The sequence below is a fragment of the Prionailurus bengalensis genome, chromosome F2 (genome assembly GCF_016509475.1).
Source record: "Prionailurus bengalensis isolate Pbe53 chromosome F2, Fcat_Pben_1.1_paternal_pri, whole genome shotgun sequence".
Taxonomy (NCBI): Eukaryota; Metazoa; Chordata; class Mammalia; order Carnivora; family Felidae; genus Prionailurus; species Prionailurus bengalensis.
In genome coordinates, this window is record NC_057353.1 from 12,759,550 (window position 1) to 12,778,268 (window position 18,719).

At 41.1% G+C, this 18,719-nt stretch overlaps 1 protein-coding gene across 4 annotated transcripts in view; it reads right to left on the bottom strand.

The window, feature by feature from the left end:
* Positions 1–18,719, bottom strand: part of ASPH (aspartate beta-hydroxylase) — a 222,555-nt gene that overhangs the window by 151,035 nt on the left and 52,801 nt on the right. For 3 of the 4 annotated variants that reach the window (XM_043601138.1, XM_043601137.1, XM_043601140.1), the window contains 2 exons: positions 14,402–14,443; positions 10,653–12,177 (listed from right to left, as the gene is read on the bottom strand). In XM_043601138.1, coding sequence (XP_043457073.1) covers positions 11,816–12,177; positions 14,402–14,443 — 404 coding nt within the window. In that variant the 3' untranslated portion in view covers positions 10,653–11,815. Of the gene's footprint in view, positions 1–412; positions 506–10,652; positions 12,178–14,401; positions 14,444–18,719 lie in introns of those variants that run through there. The other variant, XM_043601141.1, reaches the window with a different exon arrangement.

Below are 18,719 nucleotides of genomic sequence, written 5' to 3' on the forward strand. Positions count from 1 at the left end.
AGGAGACTCCCGTATTACAAAGAATGGAGCCCATAGGCCTCTTCTACTAGACCATGTGACAAACGACAAAACTCGTGTAACACTACACATCTAATGGTACTTTCACTGTAAGAAGTTCTGGAACTGGAATCAAGAAACCTAGCATTTAGTTCAGGATGTTCTGAACTGTGCCATCTCAGGCAAAAAGCACCCATCTGGGCCTTGGATTCGTGATCTCAAAAATTAAAATTGTCCTGAGTATTTTAGTAGAAAACATTACGTTTACTGCAAAATCTCAGAAGAGAAGAAGAAAAAGTACTTCATTATTCCATAAACACTGTGACACAAGTTACGGGTAAAATGATTCTGGAAACTGCATGCTGGACACCTGGCAGGCCGAGGCCCATCGGGTCAGATGTAGAGGTGAGCTTACCTGAACCCTCGGAAACCTGCTCCCCCAGCCAAGGGTATGGCTCAGCTTCTTCCGGTGGGACTGTTGGCTTTGAAGCAGATCTTTCTTTAAGGCCTGCATTTTTAGTCACAAAGTTAACTTAAGTTTTTTTTTTTTCGTTTGACATATTAAACCAGGAAAAACAATATTCTCAAACACTTCATCCATAGTACAAATAACTCAGTTTCCAAGACTCTACATACTACACGAAAATGTAGAAATGCTTAAAAACTCAAGTAGGAAAACAGTGTGCTCTTTAACTTCGCATGGGCCTTCAACATCTCTTTACCTAAGTTAACCTTCCATTTAAAAATAACAAAACAAAAAATCATTGCTTCAATGTTCACAAATCTCTTAAACAGTCACGTCTGAACTTGCCAAAAGAAGTTCAATAGTTCAAGCTCCTTGTGCTCAGAAATGATTAATGAATTGCTGCTTGAGCTCTGAATCCAGCAGTTAAGACAACTAAGCTACACTTGAACTTTGTTATTGGTTTGTATGCCATATTTTGATTTATGTATAATTTCTTGAAACCTATAGTTGAAAATGAGAACAAATCAGACATAACTGTTTACAACCTTCTAAAGGTACCATTTACAATCATACTATGCTATAAGGAGCTAAAAGATATGAAAACAAAGTTTTTTAATGTCTTAAGGAAAATAAAACATCAGGGTAAATTAACATGAGAGCTGATTTCAAAGTCAACGCCAGTCTAAAAATATACCAGACCAAATTAATTCTTTGACATTTTATATGTGGAACATTAAAATAAGTCCTCAACTGAATAGAACTCTTTAGAAAGCTAAACAGGGTTCAAGAGTCTGTCGATTCCACTTCCCAAATCCTGGCTCTTCACGACCCCCAGTGAGACTCTTGTACCAACAACTGTTACTGGAGGAAGTGTGTTGTGAGTCTAGAGTGAAAAGGTCAGTACAGAATCGAGAGGCACTTTGCCAACGTTGAGCACTTCATACCACGTCTAATATACATCCGCTACTATAGTCTGCTAAATTCTGTGTCTTTTACTTGCTTTTTGATTACACTTTTCCTTACTGTTCCCTTTTTATGTCTATTTTTCTCTCATGGACAAAAACACGATTCCCACCTTCTTCTCCCCAATCGTAAAGAGAATAAGACAGATACACAGGACTCTACCTCACGATTTATATTTGTTTTACGTACTTATTTCCCACACTATTTACACGAAAAGCCTAAGGCTATTACAACAAACACCAACGGACACAGTTGTGTTCTACTTCTAACTATATAGTGACTTCTAACAAAGGGATAATACACAAGTAACCACGGATCCTCAACGTTCCACTTCGGGGCGTGGCGGGTAGAGATGAAGGCCTTGTTAGTAAAAACACATCACGTTTCAAATTCCAAGTTCAGGACTGAAAACTCCCGTGCTCTTTCGCCTTTAAATAATCCATTCTTGCATCTCCCAACAGTAAATGGAACAGGTTTGGAACTATTACTCATTGCTAAGTTCTGCTGAATGAACAGGGTAAACCTTCAGAATCCTGTAACTTACCTTGGAACCCTGAGCACCTCAGAACATACCTGGCACGTAACAGGTGCCTGGTAAACAGCTCAGGGGCTGAACACACCCCACAGTGGGGCTGCTCTGCCGGTACCGATGACTGCAGACCTCCTCTGTGGGACCAGGGCTCCTCAGCTACACTAGACAGGCGAAAGGTGGGAAGGGGGATCCGAAACAATTTCCTACTACTACCAGCGAGGAGATTCCTATCTGGGCTCTAGAACCCACTGCTGCAGAACCAGGGGCCTAATTTGCCCGGGACAGTCCCAGGTTAGTCTGTTGTGCTAGTGTAAGTATCTCGCCCTCAAGAGCATCTCACTTTGGATGGGAAATCACGGGTCATTCTTCACTGATCCTCTAGGTAGCAGGGTTTCAAATCGTGCTCCATGGGTTCGATAAGCAGGGAAATATTTCCCCACCAAACAACAGAGACTTAAACTGCCTGAAAGCCCCATTCTTAACGGATTTTGAGAAGTTTCATGTGAAAACAACTTATGATGTGAAAAGTGTTTGAAAACTACTAGCATTGCCAGTACTTAGCCATGAGGTTCTCCTCATTGTCAGCTTTCTCCACATCAACTGGAGTTATTTGTCTCTAAAATTGAAATGGTAAAACCACAGGAGAAAGCAAAAGCACATAACAAGAGAAAATATTGTGCAGTTTCCTTTTCTGCCCCAAGTGGCAGTTGAGTTCTAAATTTACCGATACCTGGTCACAGCTATTTTTCCAGAGGTGAAATCAGTGCAAAAATAAACAATATTGTAAACTTCCAAAAAGCTGAGGATCAAATTAACACATACCCTTCCCCAGACCCCTAAAAAACTTTCTAAAAACAACACCACCACACATTCTAGACTAATTATTACTTTGATAACTCATATGGAAGAATTAGCCATACAAGCTTTCATTTTGGTGTTTCCAGAAATTATACTGCCACCCAAATGCATTTTAGTCCACGAATGAGTGGCAGATACAGGTCTCACATAAGATTTTAAGGCAAAAAGTAAACAAAATATTATACAAGAAAAAAATACACATACGGTCAATTCAGAATCAAAGGAAAGGTATTCAAATTGGATTTATTGTGAGGTACAAATGGCAAGGAGATCGCACCGAAGTAAGTACTCAAAGTTACATTATGAAATGACTGTCATCAGTGTTGACGCTCCTGGGGCTGCGGACAACAAAACACGACTCACACTGGCTCGGGGGGGGGAGGAAATTCACTATGTACTCTCAGGAGGAGCGCGGGGGTGAGCGGGCTTGCTCTGGGCGCTGGCTGGCTTCACCCTCCCACCGCCAGTCGGGGCTTCCCCCGCGGCAAGCTTCTCTCTCGGACCCCAGGGTGTCCAGAAGCAGAGACCCACCTCTTGCTCTGCCTCTCTGGGGCTTGAGGAATCTTTCCCAGAAGCTGAAGCTTCCAGCAGTCTTCTTCTTCCACTTAACAGTCAAACCAGAACCCACGTCCATTCCCACGCTGGCAAGAGTGACAGGACGGCCGTGGCACCCGCAAGTAACTATCTAGTTGCAAGTAACCACACCAGCCCCTGCGCAATTTGAAAAAGCAACTGTTTCCCTTAAAAGACACCTCGTTTTCAGTTCTTCGGGCACATCAGAAAAATTAGGAAATAAAAAAGTGCCTGCATTTAATAAACATAAAATTTTCCTACAATTGTCATTCAAAATGGAAACTATAAAAGGTGAGGTGAGCGCTTGAAATCAAGCATTCATAGCAGATTTGATTATGTGACACAGTTACCTTAGCCCAACATTCACTTACTTCATTCCCTGCTACCCCAGTACACCTGACAGCAATGGGAAATAAGTGTATTTTCTTCCCATAAATATGCTAACAGTTTAAAACTTACTAAGTTGCATATGGCATTCGTTCATTCATTCAACAATCATTTGGCACCTACTGATGCAAGGCACTGTTCTACAGAAAATGAGAACTGAAAAGCCCCACCTCTTACAGGGAGGGAACGATTTAAAAATAAGAAACATGAAATATTTAGAACATATTAGATGGGGGAAGGCAGGGGGCAGGGAGTGCCAGGCCATCAGGGAGAGGAGGAAGGCTATCTCCAGCGAACTGATGAGGAAAGGACTCGTTGAGAAAATGTGAACAGATTCCTGAAGGCAGCCAGGGATGTGGCCCTGTGACTCACACTGGGGGAGAGTACTCCAGATGAGGCTCCGGAGCAGCGAGTACAAATTCCTCGGCTGGGGGTGAGGGGTGTGTGCGCAAGATGCTGGCAGTGGGGAAGAGCCACGGGGCCCATGCAGCTAGAGAGGAGTGAGGGTGTGCGAATCCGAAAGGCCCTGGGGCCACCGGATCGTGGAGCTATTCACACTGACTGAAAACGAAGGATTCGGTTTTCGTGAAGAATTCTCCACAAACCACTTCCTCGGCAAAATGTGGGAAAGAAAGAACCACAAATAGTGCTGTACTTCACAGGACTTCAGGCACTTAGCCCATAAAAGCTAAGAGATTTTAAAAAACTGGTTTATCGGGGTGCCTGGGTGGCTTAGTCGGTTGAGCGTCGGACTTCGGCTGAGGTCATGATCTCGAAGTTTGTGAGTTCGAGCCCCGCGTCGGGCTCTGTGCTGACAGCTCAGAGCCTGGAGCCTGCTTATGATTCTGTGTCTCCCTCTCTCTCTGCCTCTCCCCTGCTCATGCTCTGTCTCTCTCTGTCTCAAAAATAAAGATAAACATTAAAAAAAAATTTTTTTAAATAAATAAAAAAATAAAAAACTGGTTTATCAATCTCTGGCGTAAGATTCGGTAGTGCACAGACTGAAGGAAATTTTGGTCTCACCGACCCAGGTTACACCAGCTGCCGTTATTCCAGGGGAAGAGCTCAGAACTGCTGCTTCTTTAAACATGAGTAGTCTAATAGTATAAATCAATATATCCCAGGAATAATCCTAACAGGTACAGGAACGTGAGAAATACTCCGGAAAATCAACAAGCCAGAAAGATGCACATACTGATTGACCGTGCTAATTGTCGCTGTTGCTCCTGGCTTCTGTAATCAGCAAACACGGATCTTAGCAGGCATCCCAACTTCAGCCCCATCAAAATTCTGACACTGCCAGAAACCAGAAGAGCTGCCCCACGATATACAGTAAGAGCCATTCCAGATTCAGCGCATCTTCACACGACTCAAGATAGAGACAAGATTGCAGGGAGAGGATGACCTACACCTCGAAAGAATAAAACTGCCGAAGGGTTGCTAAGAGCCTGGGTTTCAGGGCCACCGAAGGGTCTCCACAAAGGCTGGAACAGGGTGGACTCACGTTAACACCTGCCACGCGAGATGGCCCCAGGAGCTCGGGTTTGTGAATCAAGAGGGCTGTCGCTTGTTTCCACTGGAATCCCATCCTGGGCACATTCCCACCGACAGGACTGGGTTTCCACAAGTGTGTAAAGGGAACACAACTACCTCCTTAGAAGGGTTTTAAGAATTAAAAGAGATGATTTAAAACCAGCAAATAGACACACATTTTTTTTCCCCACAAATTAATTTCTCCCTTCATTTCTTCTAAAAAAGTAAATTTACCGGGGTATCTGGGGGGCTCAGCCGGATAAGCATCTGACTCTCGATTCCGGCTTAGGTCTATGATCCCACGGTTTGTGGGTCAAGCCACGCATCAGGTTCTGTGCTATCAGCAGAGAGCCTGCTTGGGAGTCCCCCCCTCCCCCGGCCCCTCCTTTATGCTCTCTCAAAAAATAAACAAAAACAAAAACAAAAAGAGAGCATATTTACCATCTTCCCTGCACACACGCACACAACATGAACACAGCTACCAGCAATTTCCAAGGTGGTTAAAGCATACTGCAATTACTGCAGAAATGCCTAAGTTTTTCTTTAAAAAAATTTTTTTTTAAATTTTTTTTTCAACGTTTATTTATTTTTGGGACAGAGAGAGACAGAGCATGAACGGGGGAGGGGCAGAGAGAGAGGGAGACACAGAATCGGAAACAGGCTCCAGGCTCTGAGCCCTCAGCCCAGAGCCTGACGCGGGGCTCGAACTCACGGATGCGGGGCTCGAACTCACGGACGCCGGGCTCGAACTCACGGACCGCGAGATCGTGACCTGGCTGAAGTCGGACGCTTAACCGACTGCGCCACCCAGGCGCCCCCCCAAATTTTTTTTTAATATTAGTCAACAGTATATACAGATCTGAAATATTTTTAAATGATCTGTGTTTTAGATGTTCATCATCCAATAAACACACATTGAATGCCTGTTATTCTCAGCCACCACTATGCTAGGTACTGGGCATAAATCAGGCTGGTAGAAAGCAAAATCCAGGAATGAAGTAAAGTAAGGACCATGGCAAAGGGAAGACACAGTCCCACCGCCTGGGAGGATCGCAGAAGGAGTCAGTGTAGACGTGATGACTCAGCTGGATCCTGCAGCAGAGCTGGAAGGTGGCCCGCCACCGGAGCGGGAACACATTCTAGGCGAGGTGAAGAGCGGGGTGGTGGCGACAGCTGGCTCCGGCTGCACTATTTTCTTTCTCGGCCCCTTGTTTATTTCACCACGTTTCACCGCAGGGATGGCAGTCCCCTCGTCACCTGTATCCCTGGTGCCCAGCACGGCCTGCCATGCTGCAGGCACTCAGATTATTTGTTGAACGAATCGATAAATGCAAAAGAGAGATGACAGAGCACATGGCTATTTATACCATTGCCACAAGGGACGCAAAAGCGTTATATGTCTTCCTCTAACCTCTTGGGAAACAAGAGAAGTAATGCTTGAGGCCAAGGAAGAAGTAAATGACAGAACTCTATGAGGTACGGATGCTAACACAGAGTGATAAATACTCACAAAGTGAAATCAAATGAGGTATGAAATGAGAACAAAGAAAAGGAAAGTAGGTAACTTCATGCTGTGCAGGCTTACAAGATTGAAGCTTTGGTGACAACTGGTTTCTCTATGTAAAAATGATGTCCAAACCGGTAATAAAACATCTAGGTCACGTGGTTTTATCTTCAGGCAAACAGAGGCAGAAGGACAAGAGGCTGGAGGCTGTCACTGGGTATTTTTTCAGATTACCCCAAACAAGATTTCCATGAGCAAAACGCTTACAGATCTGCTACACAACACCCCTCCCTTCAGTTTCCTAAGAACAAAAACTTTCTCTTCAGCTAGAACCTGGGGGAAATGAAATGCACAACGAGCCAGCTCTTTATGCACATGCAATACCAGCTAGTTCTCACAGCCACCTGAAGGAAAGGTTTTATCTTCAGCTCACAAATGAGGAAACCCAGTATTTCCAAGGTGCATTTTATAGTGAAAACAATCCAAGTTATCGATTTGGAGAACTGTCACCAATGGAGAATTATTCCAGGAGAGGGGAACAGTGGAGGACAGAGGAGAAAGGAACCAAAGCCAGGAGATGTAGTCCAAGCCATCAGACCCATTTCACAGAAAATGACTCTACAGTTAAAACAGTTAAAATTGAAAATCATACTTGTGTATGACCTTTATCTGTTCTTTTAGTGGAAGTGCATATAGGGAGTCCTTATTATTCACATGATCACTATGAGACCCTGAAGGGACGGAGTTGTAGGACTAAGGTCATAACACTGTAAAATATTTTCTACGAATCAGTTACTTACTGAATGAATTCAATCATTCATGCTCACACCAATTTCTTTATCAATCTCTCCCTGACTGTGCAACGTTGAGGAAGATAGTACATACACAATGCAAATCACCCACAAAGTAAAGCTGAAAATCTTGTAAAAAAAAAAAAACTAGTCAGATTTCAAAAAGTTGGTTACAAATGATGTTAGCAAAAATGAAAATTCACACACAAAGTCCTTAACAAATGAGGCAGATGTTATTGTGATGTCACAATACATGAAGAAAAAAAATCAATGATGATAAAGTGTTTCAAAAAAAGGAATCTGAGTATTAAAGACTAAAAAAGATCCTTGGAATACTGATAGGCTCGCAAATATTTCTGTAAAACTGGCCATCTTTACCTTTATAGTGATTGTGACACTCCCACGTGAAATACGATCATATGACGTTTGGAAAAATGTGCCAGTAATGTCATTTTTTGAAATTTGAAGTATCATCTCATAGTGTAATTTAAACAGAAATTTTGTTTGTGATACGACAAAATAAACTTACTTTCTTAGTATCTCATTTTCACTCTTCAGGGGTTCTTCCGGCTCCCAGGTACTTTGCATTAGGAAATTTTTGTCCCTACGTTTAGGCGGCTTCTTAAAAAGGACAACCTTTCTGGGGCGCCTGGGTGGCTCAGTCGGTTGAGCGTCCGACTTCAGCCAGGTCACGATCTCGCGGTCCGGGAGTTCGAGCCCCGCGTCGGGCTCTGGGCTGATGGCTCAGAGCCTGGAGCCTGTTTCCCATTCTGTGTCTCCCTCTCTCTCTGCCCCTCCCCCATTCATGCTCTGTCTCTCTGTCTCAAAAATAAATAAACATTAAAAAAAAAAAAAAGGACCTTTCTAGTTTTGATTACCCTTAGATAATATGAAGCAGCAGAAAATAGAAATAACTACGCACCAAATTTTAAGATGAATGAAACTGAGAATGCAAGCACTGTTTTAAGCCCATTAAAAGCTTCTCCCACATGAAAGTTTCAGGTGAATGGTGAGGGCCAACGCAGCTGGGTGAAGTGTGACCTCAGCTTCAGAAAATTCAGTTGCAGCCTTTATTTGCTGAAGAAAAGGGAAGGAAAGAAAAAAGGAGTAAAGAAAATAAATCCATCCCCAGCTCACAGAAGCTCTCGAAATATACTGAAATGCGTTCAGTAGAGACGTTTCCATTTAATTCTTGAGCTGATATGCAAAGGAAAGCTATGGCAGAAGCAGGGTATTTTTTTTATTAAAAAAATGTTTTTAAGTTTATTTATTTTTGACAGAGACAGGGTGCGAGCATGAGCTGGGGAGGGGCAGAGAGAGAGAGGGAGGCACAAAATCCGAAGCAGGCTCCAGGCTCTGAGCCGTCAGCACAGAGCCTGCCGCAAAGGCTCGAACTCATGAACCGTGAGATCATGACCTGGGCCAAAGTCAGACGCTTAACCGACTGAGCCACCCAGGCGCCCCAGACGCAAGATATTTCTAAGCGCTTTACTGAAGAGCAACAGGTAACGTGAACACACTCATGTTGATTAGGTTATTCTAAGACTTTTTTCCCCACTCACTTTCTTAGACTTCAGCATTTATATACTTTATCCTGTATCACTTTTGTCCTTCAAAACCCAAGGTAGAAATTATTAGAATACTCTCAGTAAATACAAATGTAATGACCAGCCCTTCTCCAAGGAAGGGGGAAAAAAAAACCAAAACACCAATCTGTAGAAAAATTAACACTTAAAATTTGGGACATAAATTTAAAAAATCAATCCATTTATCTTAGCAGCATGATCTAACATCAAGATATGTTTTTAAGATGGTGTAACCTTTATGTGTGTGATGAGTATCTGTTTTGCTTCTTGTTCTGCTCAGTGCGCAGTTGGAGTGTCCCTCTTCTCCTCCCAGACACCCTCTATCCTGGGGGAAACATTTCAGAGGGTTTCAGCAGGGCCCAACCCAACCCCCACCCACAGCTTTGTGCACAGGAGCCAGCCTGGGAGGATTAATCCCCGACTACAGGAATGGTCACAAACGGTCACCAGGTCTAACCAGGCCCGGCTGCAATTCTTCTGGACTTTCCTCCCAAGCCATTTCAGAAAACTTGCTCTCTGCACTAGGACCGCGCAACTAGAAAGATGCGTCTGGAGCTTTCTGAGGGCTGTCTTCTTCATCAAATTGTAGCTACTCTATATAAAGTCCAGGGGGGGCGCCTGTATGGTTCAGTCGGTTAAGCGTCTTACTTCAGCTCAGGTCATGATCTCTCAGTTTGTGAGTCTGAACCCCGCGTCGGGCTCTGTGCTGACAGCTCAGAGCCTAGAGCCTGGTTCTCTGTGTCTCCCTCTCTCTCTGCCCCTCCACCTCTCTCTCTCTATCTCTCTCAAAAATAAATCAACATTAAAAAAAAATTAGAATAAAGTCCAGGAAAAGCATCAGCAGAGCTAAGACTCAAGACAAAAGCTAGGAAGCAACAGGTCTGATGATAGGTTCGTATTTGGGATCTATTTCACCTGAAGCCAGCCCCTGTATCCACCAACCAGATGAGTCATAAAATGCCCTGTGTGGCTTACAACGTTCCGGGAATCTATAAAAACAACGAAACCCTCACTACCATTTCTTTGGGCCGTAGTCCTTGAACAAGAAAATAATAGGACTGGATTAGCTAGAGCAGGTATTCTCTAGGATTTCCCCCTCGCTGTGTAATTCTGTCAGTGGGAATTTCTGTCAACTAAATGTCCAAGTGCTTGATTTTAAGCAGGAAAGGTACAAGTATACAAGAAAAAGGTGCACAGTATTTTTGGAAACACCTGCACTAATGCTTATTCATTTTTTATTTGAAATGTCTTCCATTAAGTCAAATTCTCTGGTTTTCAGCTCTTCATAGACAAAGTTGAAGAATTATTTAAAAAAAAAAATAAAACCTTTGTGGTAGCACTTTTGATTCTGTTACAACAAATCAGGTTGCTCTTCTCTAACTCATAACTGAATCTCACCAGTGGTTACAATTAAAGATTTAAGACTTCATGCACAGGACAGCACAAACCATTTGTAGAAATGTACTCTTACTGAAATTTCATTTTATTAAATATTTTCTGATTAACAAAGTTCTGACCTCTAGTTAGATCTCAAATTTGCAGCGCCTTACAAATGGTAAACAATGATACAATCAAACATGGAAAATGTATGTCGTGTTCCACCAAAATAACTATAAAACCGTGTGATATAAAATGAAAGTATATCCTAATTTGAAACACACAGTCTTTTCATAACTCTTCTGGGTCTGTAAAGATACCATAAATAAAAGCACTCTAAAATTGGTCTTCTAAATCAAGTTCTTTCTTTTATTCACAAGTGTATCCAGAGTTCTTAGAGCAGTGTATGGGGCACACCGGAAACACTAAGTATTGACTGGGTGACAAACGAAGGCGGTCAGGACTGGCAGGAAGAGAAGAGGTTGAGGAGTGAGGAGGCACGGAGGGATGAGGGAGGCAGGAAAAGAGCCAAAAAAGACTGAGGAGGAGAGACCCGAAAGGAGGGAAAGGGGAGGAGAAGGGAAAGGAGAATCCAGGGAAGAGCCTGAGGAGGGGGCAGCCCCCCCAAAAAACAGGGGGTGGGTGGGTGGGGGTGGGCGCCTGGGAAGAGGACTCCGGGGGTTGCCACAGGAGCCTGAGGGGAGGGGTGGAGAGGCCGGGAAGGACAAAGGAAGTGTAAAGGAGAAGGGCAGGTGAAGAAGAAAGGAAAACAGGGAAGCCAGAAGGGAAACGAGGAGAGAAGACAAAGAATGACGGGAGAGAAGAAGGAAGGGAGAAAAGATGCTCCTACCTGAGCATCTGTCATAACTGAAGGCCACTTGGCATGTATGTACTATGCAAAATCTTAACGTTCTGACTCAACTCCCATGAAAGTATTCAGCCGATTAATAAATTCACTACAATTCATATTATATACATTTATCTGGCTACATGATCAATAAATTAATAAAAACAGAAGCTATTACATCACATTTTTATTACACGGTTTTTACAAGCTTCATCTTTTAAATTGAGAAGCATGAGACAGTGTCTCTAAATTTCAAACAACTTCCTTACTGAGCACCAACAAATAAACTCAACGGCGATGGGACACATCTTCCCCAACCGGTGCAATACTAAATCTTCCAGGCCCTTTAGCAGCAAGTGACGACGAGATTACCATTTCCTGGGATGATGACATCACAGCTCTTAGTTCTTCCTTTTCTGGTTATTTCCTTTCGCCAAGTGTGCGTGTTTGCTAGAACTCCTACCTTCCTTCACGTCATCTTTGTCTCTGGATGCCATTTTACTAGAAGTATCCTTTATATTTGTTGATTTTCTCCTACTTTCCTTGGCTTTAGCACTTTTGTCTAGGCCCACGTTCCCCTTCTCTCTGGGCTTTTTACCCTTAGGAGACTCTTTCCTGGATATTTCTGCATCGGGAATTTTCTTAGCCTTCCGGTCATCCTCCTTTTCTTTCTTCCCCTTTCTTCTCTCTTCGCTCTTACTCTCCTTCCTTGACTCGGGTTTCTCTTTTTCCTTCTTGGGCTCTTCCTTAGTGAGTTCTTTAACTTTCAGGTTTTCCAATCAAAGGAAAGAAAGTTTATTGAACGCATCTCTTAATTCACAAAACAGTAACTTAGTGCAAACGTATGCTCTTTATCTCTCCACACACATGAAATGTTCATTCAGAAAGTGCTTTAATCCTCTAGTTTTCAATCGGCTAAAAACAGATGCAAACCTCTACAAAGTATCCACTATCAAAAAAATGCCAGAAACTTGCCATCCTATTTTTCCAGTGGGAAGTTATGACTTAAGATAAGACTAACATGCAAGATTATTAAAATTGAGTCCATCCATAAAGGCAGTACTTTGCACAAAGGGTTAGCAACTCCCATTTCACAACTGTAATGACATAATTAAAGGAACACGGCAGCATTACAAAAAAAATGTCCGTAACGTGCAAGTATTCGTACGAAGAGAATTTTAAAACTTTTAGTTTTAACAAAAAGTGATGCCCTTAAAATATTTGTGCTTACGAGCCTTGAAAACATAATGCACAAACGGAAAAAGTAAATGCCATTTAATTTTCTTAGCTAAGAAAAAAAAACCCCATATTCATGAGTATGAAATTTTAAGTTCATCACTTACAGTGCTTAAAATGACAAGTAGAATTTTTTGCCTGCTTATATTCAACATTACGAGATCAGTATTCCTTTAAATATGTTTTCTTGTTAATCTATGTAAAGCTGCTCAAGCCAACATGTTGTCCATCCACACTCATAGGCGAGAGAGCAAATAAATGGAACATACAGGTAATTCCAAATTTCATCTAAAACCAACCCGCTTTCACCCTGTTTTACATGAAGTGTAACAGAACTGCTAGCAAAAGCTTTGAATTTTAGCTTCTCACTCTCTCATTAGGAAATCTTAAGAGAAGCAAGGTGCTTACTGAATTATACAGCATTTAAACAGAAACAAAGAAAATGAAAGATTTCCTTTAATAAGACGTGGAGATAGATATTTTTGCCCATCAAAATTCACATAGCACAAAATGTTACTCAATTCTTCCTGAAAATCTTGTCAAAACCTTCTAAAAATACAGAATAACATTCATAAAGAATCAACTGTCCAAATCCTCACCGACTTCAACGCTGTTTGTAGAGGAACAGACATAATGTCACTGCACGAACACACGTGCACTGCTCTCACATCTGGTTCTGCAGTTTTTACAGCATTAAATCCTTACTGCTGGATTTGCCTCTTCAGTTTGAGAAGTACAAACTATACTTTATTGGGTACTTATTTCCTAATTACTGACATAAGAATAAAATGGTAATAATTTTTCTCTTCCTGGGAATTATTCAGGTGGAATACGAAGTGAAAAACGTTTCAAATTCCCTAATCTTAAAATTAAAATACAAACCGCAAAACCCTGCAAGTCACATAGTCAAAGTCTCACCTGTTAACGTTTTACCAAAAAACAAAAAACAAACTAAAAACACTAGAGGCCAAGCACTTGAACATGAAAGAATATTGCAAGTTTGTAAAGGAAACCATGCACTGCTCCCATGCCCCTGTCCTTAAAGGACATATATGTCCTATATTTATATTTACTTTTATGTTTATATTTATATTTACATTTATTATTTATATTCATATATATTTATATGTGAACAAGAGAAACCACAGGGATATAAATAAAATCAGGCTGTAATAATAAGCTGTTAGCCTACATATAATGGTTGGCAAGTCTAGTAATTTTTAAAGAATTAAAATATGAAAAGACAACAAATTCTATAGCAATGAAATACAGACCTCCAGATTATAAATCTATGTTTTCATTTCATTGAAAACTAGAAGTCTGCTCACACTCTCTCTGATTATGCTCTAAGACACTACGCCATCAGAGCTTTTGAAGAAGTGAAATCCATCAGTGGAGAATTCACCTTTTTTCCCAAAAGTCATTAAAAAATTCAAACTAACAAAGGTTTTAGATTACACGATAGCAAGTACAGAAGTAAGTTTATATGTAAGAGAACAATATGATATCGTCATGTTTTTAATATCAAGTCTGTTACAACAGTCTTGATAAAGTAATGAAGGAAATTACTTAAAATTATAGGCTTGAGGCAAAAAAATTCTTTAATGATGCCTTAATAAAACTACTTATGACCAAAGGTGCAATGCAAACCAAAAAGCATTAGTAGCCGCAGTAACATATCTAGAAAATGTCATGCATCTTCAAGCATTAAACTTGATTCACTCAAGGCTAATTTGAAAAACGGAAAATACCTTTAGCCTTAGTTTTTCTCTTGGCTACCCCACCAGGTCCTTCTGTCGGTATTTACAAGATGAAAATAGGTTATAAACAGAAAATATTAAGGGAATTAAAAATTAAGTATCTTTAAAAACTAAGCAAATAAATATAGTCAAAATCGATGCCTCTATTAAACAAATTAAGTTAAACTTACCATTCAAAAAACATACTCCTTCAACATATACGTGTGTGTGTGTGTGTGTGTGTGTGTGTGTATATATACATATATATATACATTTCATACATAAAACCTTACTTTCACTATAGCAAAAATGCATTATAATCAGCCTGTAATTCAGTCAACTTCATGACTTATCTTGGACATGAAAGGATTTGGGGCTTCAGAAATACTTAATTTCCTCTGGAAATGGCATTTCCCTCTCTGGTGTGGCTGCACAGCCAGGGCCTTGTGCTTAGCATGACACATGAACAGACCAGGGAACTTTACTCTCCTACTCAATCATCACTGCCATCCAAAAAAAGGACAGCATATTTTGACAGGACTCTAATCATTGCTTTTTTTCCTCCAAAGTTTCAAACTTCCTTTATAAGAAATTACACAAGCAAGAATTACACTGTCATACTCGTGTATCCTTCTACTCTTCATTTTAAAATTTGCGATGCCTTTCTATTTCTTATCTTGGCAAATAAAAGCTGTGATAATAGGTTTACCCTCTAACAAACATCAATACTACATACCTCTCAGTACACTGTCATTCTAACCAGCCTGTATTCGGCATCCTGGGCAACTGATGTTCTCAGTTCTATCCCCCCATCACATAAATGCTATTTTATACTCATGTATCAGCAAACTTTCCAAGGTGGCATTCCAAGTTGCCAACACACTTCCTAGGCTTAGAGTGGGAGGTGTGGTGATTACCGGTAACTGCCGGTGGGGGCGGCACTATGCATGAACCGTCACTCAGCAGTGAAGGGCTACGGTTGCATAAGAAAAACCCCCAAGCAGAACCTACTCTCTGTTTCTCAAAACCCTAATCACACCCCCATTTTCAGTATAAGATGTTTTCACTCGTTTTCTGTTACACTGTTCAAATCACCCTCCATGCCTAAATTCCTTTCTTCTTTCTCTACCCATCACCTTTTGCTTCCATCAAATGAAACAGTCCATTTGAGAATGGCAATTTATTTTGGTTGAAATATTATTATCAACAGATGATAGCTATACTTGTGGTGAGCACAGCATGACATGCAGACTTGTCAAAACACTATGTTGCACATGTGATATCAATGTAATATTGTGTGTCAACTATGCTTCAGTTAAAATAAAAAAAATATCATCATCATTATTCCGGGGGGAAAAGTATTAGTGTATGCCTTACTATTGACTACACATAAAAAGAAATGTAAATTAACTGTTCCATATGGCTATCTATATCTGTCCAATTACTTATACACATACGGAACCATAACTAATGTGTGTGTGTGTGTGTGAGAGAGAGAGAGACAGCGAGAGAAAGAGAGGGAGAGGGAGAGGGAGACAGAGATGGAGACGGAGACAGAGACGGAGGGAGGGAGGAGGTGGGGAGGCAATCATTTTTCACAGATAAAAGTTGACTCTTTCCTAAACTCTATTAAAAACAGCACACGACCCTGTAATACTGAATGCCATCTTGGACCACTCCCCACTAAAGTTTATTTCAGAATGAAATAACAAACTTATACTTGTAATACCAACTTTTAAATGAGCATCATCCAATGTGCAAAAGAAATGAACATAAAACATCAAAATGCATGTTTAATGCTGTTCATGTCCCTCTCCTGACTCCTGCATGTTCTCTCAATGCATGCCCAGATTTTCCTGTTAAAAAGCTGAGAGGGTTAAGAAGCAGACTCCCCAACTTCCCAACCCCACTGTTAATGATACAGTCAAAAGAGCTATATGGATAAAAAAGCTAGAGTTAATGTCTGACATTAATAAAATATTAGATTAGCGAAACAGGAAAAAGTAATGGGTGCTTTATTTAAAACTTTTCCAGTTTGGGCACAAATCCTTAAAGTGATATATACAATGTGCAACGCACTATACAAAATGCCAAAGCATCAACTCTAGCTACCTTCTCTGAACTTAAAGTATAGTCGATAATTTTTCAATTATTTTTGACATGATAACGACTGAGCTAAGAATTTAAACCACAATTATCATATTCAGTCTCAGAAAGCAAGGGTTTAGGCATGAGAGAAAGCACAGCACCAAGAAAATACGATGCTCACAGAGGAGCCCTTACGAAAAGAAGAAATGAGAGAGGAGTCAAGAAATGCAGGGCTCTTCAAGTCGAATGTGCAGTTTTAGGAAGGAAGGTATACACAAAGGTTTAGGATGAGGACATAACTTAATTATATTAGTTATTAAATGTTCCATAAGGTTCTGCAGATTACAGTTTTACAAGCAGAAGAGGTGATCACAGTATAATGAGAAAACGTAGGTGGAAAAAAGGTGACCAAAAAACCCAAGGTGCTTATCCCCCCCACCCCCACCCACCCCCCTGCCGACCACCTTCTTCTCAGAAGAAAAATGATCATATGTGGACTTTCCCAAGGTTCCTAGGGAGCAGAAAGGATGAAGTATTTGTAAGATTTCAGTGTGTTTGAATGTTTGATGGCTAGTCCTCTAGTGTAAGGGAAAGGCATGCCTATAGGAAAGAGAAACGGACCTAGCAAGAGGGGAGAAATTATAATGAGGCCAGAAGATGCAGGGGTTGCTACAGGGAAAGAGTCAACTCTGGGAACCAGAAGACGCAACACCTGCAAAAATGACCAACGAGAGGAAACGATGAAGAAAATTGTGAGAATAAAGAAATGCTGTAACATGTAGAGACATGAAGACAACAGAAGGCAAGACAAAGATGACCGTCTTGGTAAAGGGAAAGCAAATTCATCTTTATGGAAGAAAAACAGTGACTCCAGAAGATGGAAGAGCATGTGGAAGGTTCTGGATACCTACTAAAAGAGGAACTGTTAATGACAGTGAGCACCTCACATAGGCTCAGTTCAGGGAAATTTAGATAGACCTTTTTCCATAAATGACACGAAGCTCAGTGGTGAAGGGGTTAGTGGTGATCCAGGACGAGCATATAGAGTGGGGAAAAAAAAAAACAAAACACCTTTGGAAACATTACAGAAGTGGCTCCAGAGAAAACCACAGGCAAGTACATAAGACTTTGTTTTTAAATAATTCCTAAGTATAGACAGAATTACATTCTTATTTGTAACTGTGGTTGATGTGGACTCCCTTTAGCATCAAAAAATCAACAAGCATGCCCTATTTTTCTCCTTTTCTCTCCTTACTACCATAGCCAACAACCAAGGACAAAAAAAAAAAAAAAGGGAACAATTTTATCAATCACGTTTATTTATTTTTGAGAGAGAGAGACAGAGCACAAGCGGGGGAGGGGCAGAGAGAGAAGGAGACACAGAATCTGAAGTAGGCTCCAGGCTCTGAGCTGTCCGCACAGAACCTGATGCAGGGCTCGAACTCAGAGACCGCGAGATCATGCCCTGAGCTGAAGTCAGACACTTAACCGACTGAGCTACCCAGGCGCCCCTAAAAGTCTGACGGTTTTCAAGGTAATTACTGTAAATAGCTCTGTTAGCTATTTGAGAATTTTTGAACAGCAAGTTTTAAAAAGCAGGTCTTATGTTCTTTCCTTAGAACATGAGTTGCCTAAAAGTAATTAATGTTATTTTGGCAACTGCCTCAGAGCCACTATCCCACACACATTTTCAAGATGAAATGTTCTGTATCAAATTAACATGCTGAATCATTAAGCCAATGGTTGGTTCCACCACATGCAACAGACATAATTTTAGAAGACTGGCTCCATTACAGAAACCCAAGTAGCTACTACAGGTTTTCGGAGACATGGCCATACACTTGGTAAGCTGGGAATCGCTTTGTACTTGGGTCTCTTCAGCCACTCCCATGGCCCCTGGTGAGACCTGTGAGTCACCCTGAGCTTTAGTTTTTCATCTTCCTCCTCCCCATACCAAAACATCACAATTTATTTCAACGCTGACCACAGAGAGAGAGAAAAAAAAAAAAAAAAAAAGGCCCAAATGCCTAAGTTCTCTGAGCTATGCAGAACTGTTGCTCTAGAATGGATGCCTACCTAGTTCAGCTAATGCCAGGACACTACACCAATTTCTTTTCTATTTTCAAATAGATGTCGTAACAGTATTATCACAGGCATTTTTGAAAAAAGCAAGCTACAAACCTTCCAATGCTCTGTGGTAAGCGGGGAAGGGAAGATCAGAACAGAAGAGAACGGAATGACT